This window comes from Pecten maximus, chromosome 1, assembly GCF_902652985.1.
Source record: "Pecten maximus chromosome 1, xPecMax1.1, whole genome shotgun sequence".
Classification (NCBI taxonomy): domain Eukaryota; kingdom Metazoa; phylum Mollusca; class Bivalvia; order Pectinida; family Pectinidae; genus Pecten; species Pecten maximus.
The window spans coordinates 52,992,268-53,018,863 of record NC_047015.1 but is presented as its reverse complement, the minus strand read 5'-3'; the positions used below and the strand labels follow the sequence as shown (position 1 = coordinate 53,018,863).

The 26,596-nt window shown below is 35.2% G+C and overlaps 1 protein-coding gene across 1 annotated transcript; it reads right to left on the bottom strand.

Annotated features, from left to right (window-relative positions):
• Positions 1-22,837, bottom strand: LOC117317984. Its single transcript, XM_033872990.1, has 2 exons — positions 22,768-22,837; positions 1-2,192 (listed from the first exon to the last, which is right to left on the bottom strand). The coding sequence occupies exons 1-2, from the start codon at positions 22,835-22,837 to the stop codon at positions 517-519; spliced, it is 1,746 nt and encodes a 581-aa protein (XP_033728881.1). The 3' UTR covers positions 1-516.
• Between the last annotated feature and the right edge of the window lie 3,759 nt (positions 22,838-26,596).

Here is a 26,596-nt window from a genome sequence, read left to right as displayed (position 1 = left end):
ATGACATACTTACACTATATATCATACTGGTACCACTTGTAATCTCATGTAGAAGCTACAATACATATTAACTGTTTTGGTAAAAGCAATACAAATGATAAAATTATATAGACCGTTCATATGGGATTTTTACCGAAAGAATAGTTTAACATTATATGTCTTTTGAAATGTGCACATGCATAGTGATTACAAAATAAATGTTATTTAAGTCCACTAATATAAATTGTCTTTATGCTCAACATGCATAGTGATAAAAGGATGATGATCTCAAAATACAAAATTAATGTTATCTAAGTTCACTTAGATATAAATTGTCTTTATGCTCAACATGCATAGTGATAAAAGGATGATGATCTCAAAATACAAAATTAATGTTATCTAAGTCCACTAATATAAATTGTCTTTATGCTCTACATGCATAGTGATAAAAGGATGATGATCTCAAAATACAAAATCAATGTTATTTAAGTCTACTTAGATATAAATTGGCTTTATCCTCACTTAAGGTTGAGTCACTCAGTCACTATAATACTTGAGAAGTTTGCATGCATTTAACTCTAAGTTTGCCCACAACACATCACCCTTCTGTATACCTATTGGTCCCTGGTTTCCCTTGCTTGTGTGAAGTGTTTTTATATACTTCCCTTCTCCACTTATCAGTTCTATTGCTCTCCTTGTCCTGTCAGCAATGACAATATTACCCTTACTGTCATATACCACTGTCCAGGGATCAAAGTTGTCTGGTGTGACCGGCACCTGTGCCTGTATCCCCTCTCCCCGGTAATAGACAAGGGGCTGGAATGTTGGGTTGTACACAATGATGTGACGCCTGAAGCTGTATGGATTACTGGCGTCCCACCGGATCAGTTGCCCACTCACTATAGCTATGTTACCTGTATTACCACATTGTGTGATGGACTGTACTGCTCCCGTCTCTGACCTTTCCACAATGTGAGTATGTAACACCTGACCGTCTACAGTGTACATCAACACCTTGTTACTTTGTGTACCCACCAATACCCGACCCTTCCTGGTCACACACAGACTGTTTGGGTATCCATCTATAATGAACCGTATGACTGGTGTGAGTGATGTAGATACTTCACAGATTGTCCGCTCAATCTTACAGCAGAACCACAGATGACCTGTGGTAGGGTCCACACTGATGTCCAAGATATTACCCTTGTATTGTATCGTCTGTATAACCTGACCTTTTTTGTTCATGAGCTTCACTGTGTTTGAGGTATAGACACTCAGCCATGCACGTCCATCAGATGTAGGACATATTGATGTGATGAGATCCCGGTATGAGAATTGGGACATAACGGTCGGACGATCACAAAGTTTGAACCGGACTGCTCTAGTGGACGCTTGACCAGCCTCAGTTGACAGTTTTGGTTGGACTACTGGATTTTGGGCGGAATGATCACTAGTTGTTGCCCCTGGCTGGAGATTGTCAGTTGGGAGTTTCATGTTTCCGAGGGCCTGTTTAAGATGACCTTGTCTGTCCATACCTGGAGTAAAGTCTGTCTGTATATCAGGTGTCGGTGGGATGTCTGTATCCATTTCTCGGATTTCTGATACCGAGTCGTACACAAGTACTCCAGTTCCTGTCTGGAGAGCCTGTTTATAATCTGGTGAGAGTTTCTTCAAAGTATCCAACCTCCTCTCCAGGTCTGTGATATGGGTCTGGATGAGGTCCATGGCCGCCACCTCCATCTTGTCACAGATAGAGATGTAATCATCGGCAAGCTTATCTAATTGATTCTTGCATTGGTTTTTATTATCAATAATGTCTTTTCGAAGTTTATCAAGCATAGGTTTACAAGATGACATTTTTGTTCGAGATGAAACAATCTCTTGGTTTAGTTTTGGAATCTTTACGTTGTCTGTTTCATTCAAAAAGTCCTGAAGTATTTGTTTTTGTTCTGTTTCAATCTTTTTTAGTTCCTGAAAGCTATCTATGTGTTGTTTATGTGTACTTATAGAACACGTTATACAGATCAGCATCCTACATTCCTGACATGATATTACCACGTCATTTTGTTTGTGGATTTGACACTTTGGATGTCCCTTTGGTCGTATAGGATCTTGTGCTTTGATGATTGAGCGGCCTGGTTGTGAGCCCATGACTGTTAGCAGTTTAGTGCGACAAGACAGAGTACGGTGACACTCAGAATCCTCTTGTGCATCTGTATAACAAAGAAATGACGGAATAAGTAACATACAACTACACTGTTATAGAACTAAGATAAAATGTACGACAGACTAAACTGAATAACCCCATCTCATTGTTTAGATATACTATTATCATTTATCAATGCCCCTCCATTTTCACCGGTAGGGGACTGATAACCCTAACATACAGACATACAAGATATGCGTACAATGAAATATATTGTTCTTATATATAGGGCAGGTATAGGGAAATTTGTACATACATCTGAATGTGGACATCATATATGAATAGGTTACAGCTACAGCAGGCAAGTTTCTGGCCAACCTCACGGTTACAGTGAACAGTAAGCTAGAAACTAGAGTGTCATGGTGGTGACAATAATTGGCGCTTTACTGACCAGCTACGTTCCTAATATCTGGAATACAGCAGCAGCTGGCTAATAAACGGAACCTAAGTCAGTATAGATCTCTGAGGTGTTTGGTTCAATCCCTTCTCGGGTCGGTTTGTGTCTCAGGAAACTGAGATTACGGAACCTCTTGTGAGGTGGCTGCGTCCTTGGTCAAGACATTTTGCCATATGAATATGTTCAGTGGGATAGCCACCAGCTACTATAGTGGTACATCGTTTTTTAAAATGATCCTGACTGTTCAGGGAATGAAAAACACAATAATTTATCAAACCTGTAAATGTGCTATCACAAGGAAACGTGGATCAAATGGGAGCTTGAGACAGAAAAAGAGAATAATAAAAAAGCAAAAACTCAACAACTAAAAAACAAAAAAGAAAAAGCACACAACTTAATTTTGACATCCTATATAGTCCCACCAGAATAACCTGTCGTGTTTAACTTTGATTATCATATTGATTACAGACGAGACGAGTCTATAGTCATTTAGGGGAAATAGGTGCTTTGTATTTTTATTATGATACAATCCCTGTGTTGTCAATGTAAAATTGTAACAATAACGAATGGTCCAAAACAGCACCCTGCGGGACACCGTAGTGATTTGATGTGGGTAATAACACAAGTATGATTTGATGTGTGAAATAACACCAGTGTAATGTGATGTGTGTAATAACACCAGTGTGGTGTGATGTGTGTAATAACACTAGTGTGATGTGATGTGTGTAATAACACCAGTGCGGTGTGATGTGTGCAATAACACTATTGTGATATGATGTGTGTAATAACACCAGTGTGATATGATGTGTGTAATAATACTAGTGGGATGTGAAATGTATAATAACAATAATGTGATGTGTAATAACACCAGTGTGATATGATGTGTGTAATAACACTAGTGTGATGTGATGTGTGTAGTAACACTAATGTGATGTGTGTAATAACACTAGTGTGGTGTGATGTGTGTAGTAACACTAATGTGATGTGTGTAATAACACTAGTGTGATGTGTTGTGTGTAATAACACAAGTGTGATGTGTGTTATGATACTAGTGTGACTGCCCTAGAGGTAGGGCGTAAGAATTCATTCTGCTGCCGCATTGCTAGAACGAATATTCACACCCTGCCTTCACTGCTCTCCGGCTGGGTATGAAGTCCCTCCCATTGCCGATAGTGTAGCAAGCCCTGATGTGATTCACATCGGGCAATATTAGCAGTGGTAAAAATTTTCTCGGATAAAAAAAACACATGTAAATTGATGATTCTGGTATCTATAATGAATATTCAAGCAACACACCTGCACATTACTTCAAATGTTTGACAATAAATAGTAAAATCCAAAACGAGCAAGACACACGGAGGTATCAGTTCAAACATACTGCCATCTTTGATACAAGTGTAAATGTCAATTTCCTTATAAGGGAATCAAAATGAATTGATGCTTATGAGGTTTCCCGCGAGATTTAAACAGAAAAAAAGATTCGGAGTAATATATCTCGGTAAGGAAGGTCAATTCATTCTGAAATTATTTAATTACGCAAAGTAAGATTCGCTTTCTTCACAAGAGTTACAAAAGAGTGGTTAAATATCTCTGATTATGTATTTATTTATCATAGAAGCTTCATCCATATATGGTCACGGGTTCCATATTTGGGTTAGAATCCTTGCGAGAGTTCTTCGAGAAGTATCATGGCGGATCACGGAGACAACACCGAGCAGTATGATATCAGAATATGCGAATTAAAGATTTCTAGATTAGACGGTAGGCTAATACATTGCAAAATTGTATTAGAATGTTTAATTATACGAACTATTACTCCAAAGTTATACGATATCCGCTATTTGTAGCATTTTCGAGATTCACTGTTTTGCTACATTACGAGCAATGGGAGGGAATCATAGCTCTGACGACGACCATCTGTCAGAAATTGTCCGTCCGTCGTCCAGAGCTACGTTATCGCAGCTACCGCATTGCATAATCGTAACAGGCGACTAAATTTGGGATCTTATCTTTTCTCTTCTTTCTGAACAACTTTTTTCTTCCTATTGTCTCCATTGACGATGCCTCACTTTTGGTCTTCAGTTGAGCGTTCGCCCCTGTGAGGAGGACTTTGGGTTCTTTCCTGTGGCCGAGACATACCAGAGCCATTAAAAATGGGAGATGCTACTCCTTCTCAGCCATGAGCATATAAGGAGTGGGACCACTGGTTCGCACGTAGTCAGTATAATGTGACCGGTTGGGGTGTACTGCTGAGTGTCTTCGGAAGTATGCTTAAGTGAGGTAGCACTATAAATCGGCAAAAGTTCTGGACTATGACAAGGAGACTTAACACGAACATACCACAGCCTCCCAAAATACACACGCGCATGCATATCGCTCGCACGGGAGGACCTCCTTAAATGAACAAATAAAACCAAAACCAATCATTTGCACAATTTTCAATCCCCATCAAACTGAGTGAAATTCCCATCAGTGTGTAGTAGATTACGGCATGACGATTGGGGAATACATCGGAATAACTCGATCTAAACTTGGCAGTGAGAGATCAGACAACCATTTTCTTTCCTTTGCAAACTTTTTACTAACTTATTAAAAGGAAAGTTCCACAATACTATTTGTACACATGTGGATGGTTATAAATAATATATATATACCATATATATAACAAGTGGTTATGAAGTAGGAATCGTTCCACCTCCGGTGTCAATGAACACCGGGGTGTCATTTTTACCGAATTTTAATCTAGCCCCCAAAACGTCTGAAATGTGCTTTGCACACTTGAAGGTCAATATACACAGAGACTATAGCAAATTTTCAGGTTTCTGTGTATTTGTCTTCTCATGTGTTACAGGGTACTTTATACTGCTGTCCATGAATCACACACTATCTTGTTATTTCTGTGGTGTTGTTTTTTAGCCATCAATTTAAACTAAGGGGGTAGCACGTTGTTTTTCGTGGCTATACATGTACTTAGATTAGAACATGACATTTGGTTTGAACTCAAGACCGATATTCGCTAGAATATTTCATTTAGAAAGAAAGAGTTATGCCCCTTCGACTAGTAGGTGTTACCCGATTTTATCCCTGGTAAAAGGTATCGGTCTTAGCAATGAAACTGCAAACGAATGAAAAGTTAATATGCGAGTAACTTTTGATATGGCGTGTGAGTGAACTTGAAAAAAAAGCCAATTGTCTCTGAATAATAATTATCCTGTCAAAAAATTAGACGCATTTTTCTAATCTCTTATCCATTTCTTTTTCAGTTAATTCACTAAATTGCAGAAATAATACCGTACACTTATTAAGATTATGGTTTGACAGTACGGATATTTACGAAAGGGAAGAAAAATTAAGCAAGCAAGCCAGGAAACAATTCAGTTCCAATTGATCAGTGTTATTGTATGCATGTGTGATATTTGGGGATTCGTCCAGTCTCGCTAGGATTCGTAAAACTAACTGATAGAGAAAATGTATTTAAAAATACAATTTGTACAACGCATTTTATATTCTTTTCAAATGATGTTCTGTATATTGTTAGTTTGAGGTATGATATACCTGACATATTTCCGTATACTACAATCAATTAAATCTTACCTGTTTTGTCAGACGCTAGATAAATGTATTGGTAGGTAAATCTGCGGGCGTAACTTGTGTTAAATCTCTCAGCTAGTCTCCTGTCAGATGAAATGCCCCGTCTGTTGTGCATTTGTACAATGCATACCCGTTACCTTATCTACCTGATCACGTGTTCGACTCCTTTCTCCTCCTCTCGGTTGATTGGACAATATTGTCTTACTTCTACACAGAGTGTATAACCTGACTTCCCCTTCCTGGTCCAGTGGGTTGTCCCAATCTTATCTTGCCCACAAATACTTGGTATGGCCCAATTTTATTAATAAAAATTAAATCCGAAGCAGATTAGTCTTTTTCACTGTATATAATATATATCCAGTTTGGTGTCAGTAGGTCATGACCCTGTCTGGTCATACTGTGACCCAAAAATTTGTTAATAATGTCATTTATTGTGAATGTATAATAAAATTTACTACTGTAAATTGTCACCGAATTGTTGTTCTACATGTATATCATTTCAATTAATCCACAGAAAATTCAGTCTGATCACAAAACAAGAATACCAACATAATAACGAAACTATAACTCAAAATCGTTGGTATGAGGACAAATTTTGACAAACATATATAGATTGGGATGGAGACACACAAAAACACGGAATATTTTTATTGATTCTAGGTAAGACTGATTGTTTCTCAACACTAATTCTAAGATAGTTTAAGAATAATTATCTAGGAATTAGGACACTGACAGGTCAGGAAGTGCCCATTGTGTGGCAATATATGTCTCCCGTAATGTCATTACAAAATGTTTATTTATAAGATATAAAAAAAAACTTTGGGCCTGATAACCGTGATATTTGACCTCCGTACGCATTTGGATAAAATCAAGTAGAGCATATATCTGCCTGTGCCGACCTAACTGTGACCGTTTTCAAAGTAAAATAAAAAAATAAAAATAGAGTTTTTGAACACAAACCTTGAATCTATAGCATATCAATATTCTCATTTATTGACATAGGTCGCATCGGAGGACCAACTTTGACAATGGCTTATTTTATTAGGTCGGTGAGCCTATGCCATTGTGCAGCGTCCGTCGTCCGTCTGACATCCTGCGTTCGTCAACATTTCCTTAAAATCCCTACTTGTTATGAATGCCTGAAAGGATTTTGATGAAATTTGGTCTGGAGCATAATTGGGAAAGGGAGACTAAACGTTGCATAAAAGGAGACTCTGGCTCCGCTGGGGCCGGAGGGGCGGGGCTCATTATGGGAAATTGAGGTAAATCCTTTAAATTACTACTAGTCCTGAACACAGGCGCTTGCATAGAAATTGCGATTTTCATAAAAAAAATGATATGACAGTAGTATGTGTAATCTGTTAAGCTAAAGGTTGGCAACTCCGTCACGAGCGAAACGGCAGACCACCACACTTCCATCGACTAAAAGACACTTTTATTCAAACTGACACGGCACACACTATTTGCGACCGTCATCAGAAAACATTCATATTTAACCTACCGTGCCATTCAATACGAATTGTTACATCCCAAACACAATAATCCGTGAAAACATCACCGAATTCCTCGCTCAGAATCCGGATTAAAGTTTCCGCTGTAAATATACATTACAGTGGACACGACTGATCCTGGATTAGACTTTTTACCTGGAAGATACATAATATATCTTGTTTATTCTGGGGTCATTAGGCCATTTCTAGTGGCCGGAGAGGTTAGATGATGACACTTTGGGTAACTCTGACCGTGGTTATAACAGGTATGTAGATTTGGTGCGATACGTGTCAGGTGGACGTGTATCGATCTCTCGAGAAATCCATCTACAAAGAAATATAACTGGTATATGTTTGTAAACATCGACCCCCCTGATTTTGTAAGGTTTTAGAATATGTATTAACACCTAATGGTTAACGTTGTGGTCATTACCTGATATCATATCTGACTCAAAATTCCGAAACCGAGCCCATGCGGAGTGAGTGTGAATGTCATTAAAATGCTAATTTTCAAATACAAAAAGATAAGTTGAATCAGGTAACTATCTGCCCTGGGCATATCCCAATTACAGTAGATGTGTATTGGTAAATAGCGATGATAAGGATTGTTTATGGACGGACGGGTGGATAAAACTTCTTCAATGAGAAAAACAACAAACAGTTATGATTATAATTATAATATATTTTATTTTAGAATGGATTTTTGTTTCCATAACATAATATAAACATTTGACCATGGACAGCTGTGTATGGCGCTACAATACATACAGATCCATACACCATACAAACGTTATGAATACTGACCGTGATACATACAGCAACCTCGAAGGCTGCACACACACGCAGGTGCCGATCTTTATCTTACGAAAACACTACAAAAGGACAATAATCATTACATGTTGGACCAATACACATCCTGATGACAAGAATGACGCCAGAGGGAAGTTGTATTGACAATAGTTTTATATTCAAAAGAATGGATGGCGGCTAAAGTAAAATACATCTAAACCCACAGGTAGTCAATAGTATTCAAGAGAAAACTTATAGGATTGGAACTTTTTTGATAATTGGACACTCAAGCCGAGAAGAGTTACCTTAACACTTAAGTACTTACTATTAATATTAAAAGAAAGAAGAGAACTATTTGTAATAAACAGTTTTGAAATATTGTCATTTTTACCATAGATAAGTAGCTTGTTGAAATTTAAGTATTTCAACATATCAGTTCTGCTTACTCAATACGTAAGATGGTCACCTCTAGGGAATGTTTAGAAGTATCCTGAAATCTACGGTAATCCCAACCATCAGGCTAGTGGAATTTCACATAGCGGTATATGACACAGAGGCACAAACAGATGTGACAAACGGTCTCAACAGAGTTTCTCTGACCAAAGACTACAGTAGACAGTAACTGCTAGCTAGACTAACACAAAGGACAGAAATACTGGGCAATGCTACAGTATTTAGTATATGAATACATTATTAGTATTGGAGAACACAAACTGTACGGGTAAGTAAGCTCATCCATACCAGCACAATACATTAAAAAAAACATGGAGCCTGACGTCTCCACTGGTCAGTTCCTATTACAATACATTGATAGACTGAGACAAAACATGGAGCCTGACGTCTGCACTGGTCAGTTCCTATTACAATACATTGATAGACTGAGACTAAACATGGAGCCTGATGTCTCCTCTGGTCAGTTCCTATTACAATACATTGATAGACTGAGACTAAACATGGAGCGCTGTCTCCTCTGGTCAGTTTACAACTTACGTAAGACATCGTCAGTTCTTGCATCTACTCCAGATTTAAAACTGAATGAATAACAAAAAAATGAATCCCCCCTACCGATTGTTTGTCTAAAAAAATTATGTTCACAAAGAATACACATCAGTTATAAATACATGTATGTATCAATTTATGTCTGAGTTCCAGGTTTTGTGGAGAAATAGTGACAATTATATCACAGATTATTGGATACAGATTAATTGTTGGAATTTGAAGACCTCGATGGCAAACCTTATTTTCACATGATAAAGTGATAAAGGGCATTACCTGAGCTTCTAGCACAGAAAATAGTTATCGTCTCCCTTTTAGAAAATATGTTTATAAATAGGAATTCATACAAACAAATGTTAATGTTAGTTAGTCAAATGTGACCATTCCCTATTGTAACTCGACCAAATCCGTTACAGATTTAAATTGATATACCGATGTTAATTGAGTTTTCATGTAGAAAACACATTATAATTATATAATATTTATGACTGTATTTATATAACTTTGTTATATTTTATCATTAATTTAATTAATCACGACTTTATGATAGACTGAAGAATCTCTGTAATGACAGATGTTAGAAGACAATGCTGAAATAACACACCAACACTGTTCCCTTCTTATGACTGATAACAACTTACAGTACCTCTAATATGAGTTTGAAATTTTGACCTAAATTCAATTTTTCAAAGTTAATAAGAAAATCAACAATTCTAAATAAATTTGAGGAAAACATTCCATTCTTCAAAGTTAATAAGAAAATCAGGAATTGTCAATGAATTTGAAGAGAACATTCCATTTTTTGAAAAAAAGATGGAGTGAAAAGTCTTTAATCAGATTGACTGTAAAAGCGGAAATTCAAAAGATTTGTTGTGATATTGTAAAATCAATAATTAAATAGTACACTTGTCTTTAAAACAATATTTAGATAAAAAAAACCAGTTTGTACATTTAGGAACATTCAGTTATACCAACATCAAAACCGGTATATATTTCATGACCTCTATCATAAAACAAATGGGTTTTCTAACCTACTTAACATTTAGTATCAACACTTACTCTTACTTACAGATCAAATCATCTGACCTATAAGAGTCATTTTACCTTAACCTTGTAGAAGTTGGTGACTACCCGACTGAACAACGTATGAGATACCTGTCACATACTTTCCGGAGCAATTAGTTAAAGTGTTTTGCCCAAGGACAAACCTCGACAGCATAGATCGACCTGTTTCTCAGCTGCTGAGAAACACAAATCGTCACGGGTAGAGAGCATCAAATCACGCGCATCGGATCTACCAAGGTGGGATTGAGAATATCAATAACGGTTTTCATATTAACTAACCTAATATACCATACATGTATGTCAAATAGTTCGATAAAAAATCTTAATTAGATTAAATTACTTTTTTTTTGTATTTTATTAATGAACACAATCATAAAATTATGGTTATGAAATTTCATTCAGATCACCTCCAGAAATGTACTTGATAGCCCAAAATCAGATGTTTAATACCAAGTAAATGTCTGGTCTTGGGTTAATTCTCGAAAAAAAAGTTTGAATTTCAAATTACAAATTTCATGGGATTTTATTTGTGTAACTGTGAAATTTTCCTGCTGATATTTTGAGAAGTAAACGTTCAGTAACCAGGATTATATAAATTGTAAATATGATACGGACAAAGGTAGATTTTAATTTATGTTGTTCATTCACCACATTTTTTTAGAGTGGGGAATCATCACACTTTGAAAAAAAAACCTGGGCTGATATGCTTGGTCAAAAAGGTTAAACCTGACTTCTAATTTTCCAACCTACCTAACTGATAGATAGCGGATAGCAATTATAGCCCTCTGGTGGCTATCTCAGGTGAGTTTATGTTTTTGTATATAAATACCCTAAGTTAAGTTGGCCGTGATGGGACATGGAATTAAGGTTAAGTTAGGTCAGAGACCATTTCGAGTTACGAAGGAGGTAAAGCGAGGGGTCAATTGACCGATTGACTTAATTTTGACGACACTTAATGCTATTTTTGGAATATTTCTTCATTATTATGATGTAATTAATATTGATATGTTGAAAATAAAACCAATAAAAATAGTAAAAAAAAATAGGTCACAGTTACCAAATTTGATAAATACCAATTATGTCCAATATATTTTCTATTTTGTGCCTTAATACACATGAGAACAATATATTTATCAGCCTGGAATAGCACATCCTGTTGTTCATCAATTTATTGCACATGTTTGGATGATGTGATGATGGTTGTGAAGGACGCCATATTGCAGATGTCTAACCAATTCAGTGTAAACTTTGTCATGATTGCGATGATAATACCAACAGGTTAGTTGAATAATGACGAGAATTTCAATCTTATTTTGTGATTAACAAAATGAGAGCTTATTTTGCTGAGCTTGATTTCTATTTTTAGTGTCGTGTCATTGGTCTTTAGGGCATTTTAGCAAGCATGTTACTAAAACAAAATTGGAAAGAATAAATAGAGTATAAAATTATTTTGTTTTATTACCTTATATAGAAAGTAATAATTCTGTAACATCGACATCATTATTCGCGAACTTAATACTTGCAAATAAATCACAGGCCATGAATACGGTATGGACTGTTGAAGTGTTAGATTCATCTTTCGCCAAGGAAACTCAATGTATACTGCGAAATAGATTTGTCTCCATAGTTTGAAATATTTTCTGTTGTAATACGACCCTCAAATGACCGTTGACCATATTATATGGTCGTCTATCTTTAACAAGAGCATTTACATACCAAATGGTATGACATTTGGGGGACAAAAAGAAGCTGATGTTATCATATGAAAATAAAATAAAGTGATCTCGTAGCAATGCTTTTGACATAAGTTTTTTGAAAATTATTATAATATACAAAGGAAGTTAGCCATGACGTTTTCTATATATAAAGTTTGTGACGTTATCGTTGACCTTCAATCAGAAAACCGTATCTTTTAAAACGAAAGATCTACAAAAAGTTTGATTTTGACGTATCATCGAAGCTTAAGTAACTCAACGACATCCTACGCCTGATCTATACAATCCATTGCAAAAGCGACTGGCAGACCGCCTAAACGAACGGGTTTAAAGTTTTGCTTTTCAATAGACGTTAGAGAAGTTCAATCATAATCTTTGTTGTGCAGTGTAATTACACATAGCCATTTAAATATAAGTACACTGCGCATAGAAAAGGTAATGATAAACCACACTGATAATGAGTCACATGCACATTTTGTTAATGACAATAACAAGGTGTTCATCTCAAGCTATATGCTGACGCCATTCCGCAACCTGAATATATAACCATGTCTGTTGGTCAGTTACCAGATTATTCTGACAATTACACAATCTAATTGGAGACAAGCTACAATTTCTAGCTGTCAGTTACAAAACTTTGAACCAACAGAGACCTATTTGTGAACAGTTACGATTTCTATCGGTCTTGTCCCAGACTATTCTGGTGATCAAACACCTTAATTAGGAACCAGTTATTGGTCACTTTGCAGACACATCTGTCTATTTCACAACGGGATCGTTGACTTTTCACAATGTCTTATGGTCAGTTTTCAGACTTCTAAATATATCACCACCTGATTGGTGACAGATACAATTTCTACTGGTCATTCTCTAGGCTTGTTTGATCACACACCTTCTTTTTGATCAGTTACAATTTTTATTTGTCAGTTGCTAGAGTTCCTAGTCTAGAATAGTTCTGAACGTAGCATTTCCTGGTGGTCAGTAAAATGTCCGTTGTGGGAGTAATATGATATTAGGGTTATTCAAATGCCCATTCTGTACTTACAAATATATTGTTGTCAGTAAACATGTCTTTTCAGCCAGTCAATCGTCCGTTCTAAAAACATTTTGTATTGTTTGCTCAAATGTCTGTTTTGAGCGAAACATTATGTAATGGTCGATCTACTATCCGTTTCAAAATAACATTTTCTATTGGTCATTCAAATTCTTGCGAATCGCGATATCCGAGTATTGTATATCTGGTTAATTTCGGTATCGGTAATACCAGATACATTTCATCTTGTTAATTTTGATATCAGAAGTTGTCGATACCTGATATCTCTTAGTTTTCTTGACCTTAAAAACATATCTCAAAACAGCACTTTAAGAATGAATGCTCCTATGCAAATTTGCGTTTGAAACGAAAGCTCTTTAGAAAGTTAATATGACGTATTTAAGAAATTTCAAAAAATCCAACACCACTTTTCAACCGCTTTTGCGTACCATGGTTAACAAAAGCGGCTTGCAAACCGCCGAATTAAAGTAATTTGAATGTTTGTATTGGTCAGTGAAATGTCTGTTGTTCTGAAATAACATTTGTTATTGGACAGTCAAATGGTCATTCTTGTTGTTTCATTATCTACTGATCAGATAAATGTCCGTCTTGAAAGTAACCATTTCTGTTGGTCAATCAAAAGTCAATAATGGGCGTAATATTTTCTGTTCGTTATTCGAAGGTTTGTTCTGTACATAACATTCCCTAATGGTCAGTCAAAGGTTTTTTTCTGGACGTAGTAGTTTATATTATTCAATCAAATGTCCGTTCTGTTCATGAGATATTCGTATGGTTAATCGAATGTCCGTTCTGATCATAACAATCTCTATTGGTCAGTTAGATGTCAAGTTTCGACTAACAATTCTCTTTTCTTCGGTCAAAAGTCTATATTACATAATCTTTGGTGATTCGAGATGTCAGGGTAATGTATATCTGGAGAATTTTGGCATTTTTATTGTGTGACAGATTGTATCTTGTTAATTATAGTATGTACCTGATAACTGAATATCTGTGTCTATATTAAGGAACGAATAAAGAACGAATACTCAATACCAATTTGAGTTTGAAAAATAAATTATATACAATATAAGCTAGACGCGTTGAAGAAAATTAAGAAATCCAACACCACCCTACGACCATTTCTGCGTACCATGGGACACAAAAGCGACTGGCAAAATGCCCAAATAAATGAGCTTGAATGTTTGTGTTTCAATAGACTTTAAAAAAAATAAAGCATAATGCGTTTGTGTTTTGTGTAATGTATATTAAAAAAAAAGTTTTAAAAAACTTGGCCATTTGAATATCAAAACTCTTGAAGAAAATGATAAGACCTCCTTGGAGCTATTGATACCATTGCCTTATGCAAATACAGACAGAAAAATAGTATTGGTAATCCGATGCAACAAAGGTTACATGCAAGTTTTACAATAGTTACAGGTCTTAATCCCCAAATCGATGAGGACGCCATTAGGCAATCAAATCAATATAACACCTGAATACCACGCTATAATGACCATTACACAACTTGAATATAATATAATTTCGTTTAGTCAGTTTCAACTTTAACTTGAATATTTTAAAATCTGATTGGTAACAAGTTACAATTTCTAATGAAAAGTTACGAGACTAGTCTGACCATTACACAACCTTAATTGTGACCAATTAAAATCTATACTGGTCAATTAAAGACTATTCTGACCATTACACAACCTGAATACACCAGTTTCGTTTGATCAGTCACCACTTGATCTTGAATATTTGCAACCTAATTGGTAACCAGTGACAATTTATATTTATCAGTTAAACCCTATTCTGACTATTACACAACCTGAATATACTACAATTTCGTTTGGTCAATTACCACACTATTCTGAACAGTCAGGCATCAGTTATGAAGTAACATTCTTTATTTGTCAGTGGAATGTCTGTTGTTCTGAAGTAACGTTTGTAATTGGACAGTCAAACGGCCATTCTTGATATTACATTATCTACTGGTCAGGTAAATTTCCGTCTTGAAAGTAACAATTTTTGTTGGTCGATCAAAAGCCAATAATTGGCGTAATCTTTGTTGGTCAATGTTTATTCTGTACATAAAATTCCCTAATGGTCAGTCAAAGGTTTTTTCTGGACGTAGTAGTCTGTATTATCCAAACAAATGTCCGTTCTGGACATGACATTTTCTACTGGCCAATCGGATGTCTGTTCTGATCTTTACAGTCTCTATTGGTCAGTTAGATGTCTGGTCTGAACGTGAAAACCTCTTTCTTTTTCAGTCAAATGTCTGTATTAGATAATCTTTGGTGATTCGAGATGTCTGAGTAATGGATATCTGACGAAGTTTGGTATTTGTATTGCGTGATATATTGTATGTTGTTAATTATGATACCTGAGATATGTATACCTGGTAAATATCTGTGTCTGTATTAACGAACGAATAAAGAACGAATAATCTATGCAAGTTTGAGTTTGAAACGGAAGGTATATACATATTAAGTTTGACGCATTAAAGAAATTCAAGAAATTCAACACCGCCCCACGACCACTTCTGTATACCATGGGACAAAAAAGCGGCTGGCAAAACGCCGAAATAAATTAGTTTGAAAGTTTCTGTTTCAATAGACCTGATAGAATATTTAGCATAGTGCGCCTGTGTTTTGTGTAATGTCATGTTATCCTGAATATTTTACAATATGATTGGTCAGTTAAAGACTATTCTGACAATTACTCTACCTGAATATACTATATTTCCGTTTGGTCAGTTACCAAACTGATTTGAACACTATCCAAACTAATAGGTGACAAGTAAGAATTTCGATTTGGCAGTTACCAAACTTTTCTGAACATTAATGAAACTTATAGTTGACCAGTTACACTAGGGCCGCGGTGGCCGAGTGGTTAAGGTGTTCTGACACTTTATCACTAGCCCTCCACCTCTTGGTTGCGAGTTCGGAACCTACGTGGGGCAGTTGCCAGTTACTGATCCTTGGCCGGTGGTTTTTCTCCGGGTACTCCGGCTTTCCTCCATCTGCTAAACCTGGCACGTCCTTAAATGACCCTGGCTGTTAATAGGACGTTAAACAAAAAGAAACAAATGACCAGTTACAATTTATATAGGTAAATTACCAGACAATTATGAATATTACGCATTGAAATGCTTAACAAGGTACGTTGTGCATGGGTGTTCTGTACATAATTAAAGCACGCCATTCACATAAACGTCTCGATAGAACGCAGTTATTTAACATCAAGATCTGTTCTCAATGTATGAGGAAGTGGTAGCAATATTCAACTTGGTATTTTCAATACTAAACAAATATAACAAAACATCCGGGTCTTTTTTTTTTTTTTTTTTGTATTTTTTTTTTGTATTCTTTTTTTTTTTTCAGGTTCAAAATAATTTTATTGATCAAAAGCAGGCATGGATTATACATTTGTGTCCTCACGCAGGAGAAGATTCATTCGACACACATCTCTCTATTTTCCTTTTTTGTTTATTTACTGTTTACTTGTAAAAAATATAGATGACAAATGTACATACGTGTACCTCTCAGCTGTAGTTAGAATCCAGACAGTACGCTAAAGTGACAAATATTTGTATGACAATACTTTATGTAACCACACATACATACCATACATGTACATACATACATACATAGATACATACAGTTCATGATAGTTTGATGGTTCAATCATGATCACCAGCTGTGAGCCAGTCGTGTTATGGTCTAGCGTGGAAATCCACACTTACCATGACTGACTCACAACTTGTAATAGTACTTGATTGACCCATATCACACATACATACACAATACATGCATACATACATACATACATCATACAAATGTACCTACATAAGTATACAATAAACATACGTGTTCAGTATATTCACCAAATATATCACAACTTTCAATCTCCTTTACTTTCGACACCGCTCTAATTTTCAAAAATTCCGGAAAAAATAGTCCGGTTTTCTTTGCTACGTAATTTAGACACTTATTGTTTACTTCCGGTTTATAGCAACAAATGGTTTTAGTGTAAGTAAAGTTTACAGTTCTTGAAATAGTGTTTTGTATTTTGATATCACTGAAAAGTTTTTAGTTTCTGGTGTAACTTTAAGATGTAAATATATGTTTTCTTTCAGTATCCTTCGTATAATAATTAAGGCAGATGCAGGAGTTGTTGATTTATTCTGAAATTTTTTTATGTTTCTCACTTTCCAAATGACCCACTTAGTTGTATTGATTATTGTGTTAAAAAGAGCTGTTGTCAAATTGACAGATACATCTCCAAACATCATTATCTCTTCGTTTATAGTATTTAGTGGTGTTGTTAAATCAAATACAGTGTTATTGTATAGTGTATTTTGAATTAAATCTAGTAATTGAGTTGTGTAGTTACATTTGAAGAATAGGTGTGGCAAGGTTTCTGTTTCAATGTTGCATAAATGACAAATCCCATTTGACCTATTCATTACCTGTAATCTTTGTTCTGTATATATTATTCTGTGAATGATTTTCCACTGAAAATCTTTCATTTTGTTTGTTATTGCTATGTCAATGCTGTTTAGGTTCTTCCATATTTTACACCATTCTATCTCTTTTTGAAAGTGATCATTCCATTTTGCTTCTGGCTTTGGTCTTGTAATTGTTACTTTATTATCAAGTAGAAGTGATAGTTTAAGTTCTTTTGGTTTTAGAACTTTAAAGTGATCTATTTTAAAAATACATATTTCTGATTTATTGTTGATGTAAATATTCTGTTTTTGTTTTTTTATTCTTCATCATCTGGTCCTTGCCGGTCCGGGTCTTAATATTGCCTGGAGAGTAACGGAGGATACACACTGTTTATGATAAACACAAGTTTTAAACTTCCATGTCAACAGAAAGTATTTTTAGAACGCAGATATATGACATCAATTATCTTCTTTAAATGTATGTGGAAAAGGTGTTAATATTCAATTTAATCTTTTAAATCCTAAACAAATATGCATTGTAACAAAACATCCGGGTCTTATTGTTTCCTGGAGAGTAACGGGGGATGCACATTGTTTATAATAAAAACAATAATAATGTTCAACAATCTGACTCATATACGCTATCGTAATCCCTCACTGAGTTAAATTTCCTGGTCATTTTAGTCCAAAGCTCAGTGACAAGGTGGGTCTTTGTCTACGATGGGGAGGTTTTGAAATAATCAAATCAGTATGTACATTTCGTTTAGCCCAGAAAAACAATGGAAATATAAAGAAACCCGAGTAACATCATAGTGAATCTGAAATGTATATTTTGATTTTCTGCTATTATTTCCTTTGAGTCCAAATGTCTAACATGAGTTTAAGCTATATGGGCAAATGTCTTTTTGATAATTATGGAGATACATTACAACGGGGCCCTTGATAATCTGTCAGCTTTAGTGAGATACGATGTTGTCATTTGAAAAGCGGTATTTGTTGGTTCAAAAGGATTGCTTGATCAACTTGCTCTCTATCAGTCAGTTACAAGGCTGCGTCACAATATACTTTTTTTATATCATAACACTCTCCGATGGTCATTTCTAAGAACTGCTTAGGAATTCTAATATTGTTTTCTATTGTTTTAAATATCTTTACATTATACACTGCACGGTCCATTAGTATTTGACAAAACTGCTCAATTTCACACTCTAATGCACCATTACAACTAAATTCTAGAAACTACATTCTACATGTCCATACTGTAATACATCAATCTCAGTCTGGATTGGATTGTAAGATTATGTTTTACTCGTTTCACTCTGTTATTGTCAATTTCCAAATTATTATGGGTTTTTTTTTTATTTGAATATTATAATGCAATCGCTATATTTGCGTGTCTAGTTCTGTCTTTGGTCACGAGTATAGGTAGCAAAGCTATGTAGTTCAATGTATATTATATAATTTGATTTGATCTAAGATACATCTTTGATCGACTCTTTATTCCTTTATTAGAACCGCAAATTAAGCATTCGTTATCACTGAGCTTCAATTTTGACATCATGCCAGGCACATTATGTGTGACACTTTAATAAAGTCTATTAAATTGTCCATTCTAGTTAATTTGCACTAGCCGTGCGTTCATTTATCGGGATTGCAACGGTTGTACCGTTACGAATAATGTTGCACTGGTAATGGAATGCGCTGTACCAGCAGAATCTAACCGGTTCTCGTGAATCATTTTGTTACAAAAACATTTTTTCTAATTATAAAGTTAGTGACGTTATCTCTGACCTTCAGTCACAAGAGCATATCTTTCAGAAGGAGAGATCTGCACAAAGTTTGATTTTGACGTATCATCGAAGCTTAGGAAATTCAACGCCATCCAACGACTGCTGTATACAATTGATTACAAAAGCGACTGGCAAACCGCCTAAACGTACGGGTTTAGATGTTTGCTTTTCAATAGACGTTATAGAAATTAAATCATAATGCAGCTGTGTTGTGCAACGTAATTATACATGGCCATTTAAAAATCAATACACATAGATCTGCGCATAGAAAAGGTAATCATACCCCACACTGATCACTTGCACGTTAATGACAATAACAAGGTTTCAATCTCAAGCTATATGTGGACGCTATTTCGCAACCTGAATATATATACCATGTCTGTTGGTCAGTTACCAGATCATTCTGACAATTACACAACCTGATAGGAGACCAGCTACAATTACTAGTTGTCAGTTACAAAACTTTTAACCAATACAGAGCTCGATTGGTGAAGAGTTACGATTTCTATCGGTCATGTCCCAGACTATTCTGGTGATCAAACACCCTAATTAGGAGCCAGTTATTGCTCACTTTGCAGACAATTCTGTCTATTTCACAACGGGATCGTTGACTTTTCACAATGTCGTATGGTCAGTTTTCAGACTTCTAAATATATCACCACCTGATTCGTGACAGATACAATTTCTATTGGTCATTTTCTAGGCTTATTTGATCACACACCTGCTTTTTGATCAGTTACAATTTTTATTTGTCAGTTCTTAGAGTTCCTAGTCTAGAATAGTTCTGAACGTAGCATTTCCTGGTGGTCAGTAAAATGTCCGTTGTGGGAGTAATATGATATTAGGGTTATTCAAATGCCCATTCTGTACTTACAAATATATTGTTGTCAGTAAATATTGTCTTTTCAGCCAGTCAATAGTCCGTTCTAAAAACATTTTGTATTGTTTGCTCAAATGTCTGTTTTGAGCGAAACATTATGTAATGGTCGATCAACTATCCGTTTCAAAATAACATTTTCTATTGGTCATTCAAATTCTTGCGAATCGCGATATCCGAGTATTGTATATCTGGCTAATTTCGGTATCGGTAATACCAGATACATTTCATCTTGTTAATTTTGATATCAGAAGTTGTCGATACCTGATATCTCTTAGTTTTCTTGACCTTAAAAACATATCTCAAAACAGCACTTTAAGAATGAATGCTCTATGCAAATTTGCGTTTGAAACGAAAGCTCTTTAGAAAGTTAATATGACGTATTTAAGAAATTTCAAAAAATCCAACACCACTTTTCGACCACTTTTGCGTACCATGGTTAACAAAAGCGGCTTGCAAACCGCCGAATTAAAGTAATTTGAATGTTTGTATTGGTCAGTGAAATGTCTGTTGTTCTGAAGTAACATTTGTTATTGGACAGTCAAATGGCCATTCTTGTTGTTTCTCATTATCTACTGGTCTGGTAAATGTCCGTCTTGAAAGTAACCATTTCTGTTGGTCAATCGAAAGTCAGTAATGGGCGTAATATTTTCTGTTGGTTATTCGAAGGTTTGTTCTGTAAATAGCACTCCCTAATTGTCAGTCAAAGTTTTTTTTTCTGGAGGAAGTAGTCTATATTATTCAATCAAATGTCAGTTCTGTACATGACATATTCGTATGGTCAATCGAATGTCCGTTCTGATCATAACACTCTGTATTGTTCATTTAGATGTCAAGTTTTAAAAATTCTCTTTTCCTCAGTCAATGTCTGTATTACATAATCTCTGGTGATTCGACATGTCAGGGTAATGTATATCTGGAGAATTTTGGCATTTTTATTGTGTGACAGATTGTATCTTGTTAATTATAGTACATGTACCTGATAACTGAATATCTGAGTCTATATTAAGGAACGAATAAAGAACGAATACTCAATACCAATTTGAGTTTGAAAAATAAATTATATACAATATAAGCTAGACGCGTTGAAGAAAATTAAGAAATCCAACACCGCCCTACGACCATTTCTGCGTACCATCGGACACAAAAGCGACTAGCAAAACGCTGAAATAAATGAGTTTCAATGTTTGTGTTTCAATAGACTTTAAAGAAAATAAAGCATAATGCGTATGTGTTTTGTGTAACGTATATTAAAAAAAAAGTTTTTAAAAACTTAGCCATTTGAATACCAACACTCTTGAAGGAAATGATAAGACCTGCCTTATGCAAATACAGACAGGAAAATAGTATTAGTAATCAGATGCAACACAGGTTACATACAAGTTCTACATCTTCTGTACAATAGTTACAGGTCTTAATCCCCAAAAAGTTGAAGACGCCATTAGGCAATCAAACCAATACAACATCTGAATACCAGGCTATTCTGACCATTACACAACTTGAATATAATATAATTTCGTTTTGTCAGTTTCCACTTTAACTTGAAGATTTTAAAATCTAATTGGTGATAAGTTACAATTTCTACTGAAGAGTTACGAGACTAGTCTGACCATTACACAACCTTAATTGTGACCAATTAAAATCTATACTGGTCAATTAAAGACCATTCTGACAGTTACACAACCTGAATACACCACAGTCTCGTTTGATCAGTTACCACTTGATTTTGAATATTTGCAACCTAATTGGTGACCAGTTACAATTTTTATTTGTCAGTTAAAAACTCTTCTGACTATTACACAACCTGAATATACTACAATTTCGTCTGGTCAATTACTAAACTATTCTGAACATTATTCAAATATATAGGTGACCAGTTAGAATTTCGATTTGGCAGATACCAAACTTTTCTGAACATTAATAAAAACTTATAGTTGACCAGTTACAATTTATATAGGTAAATTACCAGACAATTCTGAATATTACACATTGAAATGCTTAACACGTTACGTCGTGCATGAGTGTTCTGTACATAATTAAAGCACGCCATTCATATAAATGTATGAGGAAATGGTAGTTATATTCAACTTGGTATTTATGCTCAATACTAAACAAATATAACAAAACATCCGTGTCTTATTGTTGCCTGGAGAGTAACGGAGGATACACACTGTTTATGATAAACACAAGTTTTAAACTTCCCTGTCAACAGAGAGTACATATATAACAACGCCAACTCTGTGAGAGCGCCATTTGCCGGCCATCATAGCCTGTGACATTGTAGTGAGAACAACGTTGGCTCTGTGAGGACGCCATTTACTTCCCGTCATAACCTGTCACATTGTAGTTAGGACAGCGCTGGCCCTGTGAGGACAACGACATTTACTGCCCATCATAATCTGTGACTTTGAAGAGAGAACAACGAGGATTGTGAGGACAATCAGAGCCTGCGACATCGTAGTTAGGACAACGCTGACACTATCTGGACGCCATTTATTTATCACACCAGCCTTTAATACTATAGAGATAACAACGCTGAACTTGAACCTAACTGTAAGTATCACATTAGAAAATATCACGTTTTTTTTCTTTCACTCCTATTTTTTACAGGATTAACTATTTAATTTTAATGGACGTTTTTTATTATTTGAAAGCGTTGACCGCCGATTCTTACTACTTATCTATTTATTGGTACATTGCATTATGGTTAGTATATTCTCTATTGTGAAGTGGAAAGTCTACTTCAATGTAGCCTCTTAAAAATGGCTATAAATTCGTTCGATGCTTAGATCTGATAATTCATCACATTATCAACTCTTCTAGTAAAAGAAAAGACGAAGAAAAGAGAGTTTTTGTCATGAAGCGTAGTCGTTTGGCGTCTTTTTTTGCCAGCCAAACAACCGATCTGGGCGTAACATTCTTTAATGGTTAGATAAATGTCTATTCTAAACTGGACATTCCCTATTGGTCAGTCAAATATTCGTTCAAACCAGATCATTTTCATTACCAACGGGACTTTGTTACTCTTAAGGACGTCATTTGATGGCTAGAGCATGAATACTTATGCCTTAAACTATTGTGAAGACATCGTTGACCAGACGTTGATACTCCGCTCCCTCCCCCTCCCCCTCCTTGCTTACCACACACTGTCCTGTATTGATTGACCGATTCACATATAATTTAGTCAAGCTTTGTTTAGTTCACAAAAATGCCCTCTCAACTGTAAGGTCAAGGTCAAGGTAATTTTGTGTAGCTTTTCACTAATGAACATTTTGTTATGACACTGTGATGAAATATTTTACCAATGAGTCTATTGACTAAAGATCAAGGCAATCGGATGAGAGGTCAAAGTCATTTTTTTGTTTTTGTTTTTGTTTTTTTTTGTTATCTTTTTCACTTAAAAACATTTTATTATGACAGGGTGAAGCGATATGGTTCAGAATTGAACAAGATGTCTACTGACTAAATGTCTAGGTCATTGGGTCAGAGGTCATTTTAAGCTTCTTTTCACAGACGAACGCTTTGTTTTGACATGATGTAGCAATGTTGTTTACAATTAAACAAGGAGTCTCCTGACGACCAAAGGCCAAGATCATCGAGTCAATGGTAAAATTGTGTAGCTTTTTACTAATATACAATTTGTATAACATTATGAAGCAATGTTGGTTGGATTTGAACGATTCCTTGTCACGTCAGCAAAAGGCATGCGAGAAAAAGGCTGTTCGGTTCAAAGTTCAAACACGTCAACCAATCAAAAGACTGAAAGATTACATATGATTCGTCGTAAATCGATATATGCATTCAACTGTTAAAACGTTCACATAATGGTCCGGGTGTGGAATAACAAAGAGTATCGTGGTAGATAACTACTATGAGTACTGTGTACCAGGTAACACGTAATTATTCGTGATTTAAAACTACAGTATCCATGTATATTTAAACAAAGTAGGTAAGACAACAATGACGTAAATGTTGTCAATACATCTCCCAGGTAGTTATTCAATAGATCAGGGTCGTAACAAGTAATACACACATAGACAAAAAAAGATATGAACTCTATACAGACTACAGCATATCAAGTTCTACTCCTTTCACAACGTAATATTGTTCTAATGTAGCATTGGGGGCGCTGAGTGTTGACTGATCCAGACAGAGTCGCCACCTAATTTTTTGTAAGAAAAGCAACCATATCAGGTTAATCAGTGAGTACCTATTGCGAAGAATTTAGATTAAATTTATGGCTGTCTGTCTAAATTTAGAGTCACAAATGTCACATTTCCTTTTATTTTTTGTAACAATTCAGAGTAAACAAACGTACCGTAATTACACAGCGTTACATGTTCGTATGTTACGTATCTAACTACTTTAACTGTTGACGTGCACCGTTTTATACGTTCATACAGTACGTAGATAACCTTAATTAGTATCAATGGGGGCATATAATTTATTCAAATATGAATATGTTTGATGTGTTAATCAAACAATAAGACGATGTGACCTCAACAGTACATCACGTCACGGTAGGTAACATCAATGTCAACTGGATTATACAAACCTACTTCTAAATTATACAAAGTTTGATGTCTTGAGATACAACGAAGACAACTATAATATACTGTTTATCAAAACAACTTCACTCGCGTGCCAAATTAAAAGTGACCCTCTGTCAAATGCTTTCATTATTTGAAGCCGGATCTTTATCAACAGGGGTAAATTCTAGTAACACCGTCAAACACTAGTGAAAGGGGCGTAACTCTTTCTTTATATGTAAAATGTCGTCTGCTATTACAAGATAGCTGAGAGCTGAACTAGTTCTGACCTCCTATCAAAACCAACTGATCTCGGAGCTCAAACGTTAGGAATACAGTGGTGGTAAAGTACACAGAATAGGCATTAACAGATTCACTTTGCCTCATTTCTAGACAAGGAATGCAAATTAATAAAATGCCGATTTGCTGACCCAGGTTAGGAGGAAATTTAATCCTGACGTTTGATCATTTATTCGATAAATTCGTTATGCCATATTTTCCCAGTACTTGTTGGTAAGATATTTCGACTATGTAGTCGATATGATTATAATTTTGATGACAGATAAGTATATTTTATTAATGAGTCGGTAAATGTAACACTGAAAGTGTACCACTTTACACGTTTGTTCGGCCTACATAGGCCTATTAAACATATTTCATTGCCAAAGTGTTAACGTTACACGTCCATACGGACATATATAACACGTTACTCGTTATTTTGGGACGCATGTAAGCGTTCGTACCAAATATTTATAGCGAACACACTAATAGGTAAATTTTACCAGTCAATACATGATAAATACTGATACACTTCGGTAAGCTTAGTTCTCATAAAATGATTATTGGATGTCATGTAATCATTGAAGACATTAAACTGCATAACCAGTTAGATATGTACTATTAAAATTGTAACAATGTACATCTTCATCAAGTTCACCCATATAACTAGTTACCTGTACAAAAAGTGAAAACTTTCCGAAGAAGCTTTTAAACATGTACCATGAGAAATATTAACATTGACCACTTTTAATAACAAACCAGTCAAATGTGTTGATTTTATTGAGTTTTATTTTCTATCAATCCAATCTTGTTTTTCTGTCGCAGTGAGGACGCTAATTGTTGACCTGAGGTTGAAACGACAGTATACCACATCATTTCCGGGAGAGGACAGCCATTGAAACTAATCGGTGAATAAAAACAGTGTCAACTTAATAATTATCATACTCCTTTCTACTCGTTAATTATGAGAAACGGTTCTTTTTTTTTTTTTTTTTTTTCAAAATCAATTTTATTCAACAAGCATGTATATATATATAAACAAATGTCCTCACGCAGGAGGGCTTTCACTCATCAGACATCCTATCTCTCACTCATCAGAGATCCTATCCTCACACATTCTTTTCATATTTTACATACATGTACTGTACACTCTGAACATTTTCGTTCAATCTAAATTATATACACACAATATCACTTAAAATCTATACTAACACACATTTTTTCTTCTACTACTTTGGTCTACTATAATCGGTATATTATAAAAAAAACTATCCAGTGGTTAGCCCAAATTTTGGTATTCGACTATTTTGGCCTTTATACAATACTCAATATTTACTTCCGGTTTGTCGTAGCACGTTGTTTGTAAGTAACCAGATCAAATTTCTTGTAATAGTGTTCGATATTTTG

Coding starts and splice junctions, on each gene's coding strand:
- LOC117317984 (XM_033872990.1), bottom strand. CDS start 22,837: ATGTCGCAGGCTCTGATTGTCCTCACAATCCTCGTTGTTCTCTCTTCA. Junction 2,193..22,767: donor GTCACAGATTATGATGGGCA/GTAAATGTCGTT, acceptor TTTGTTATACAG/ATGCACAAGAGGATTCTGAG.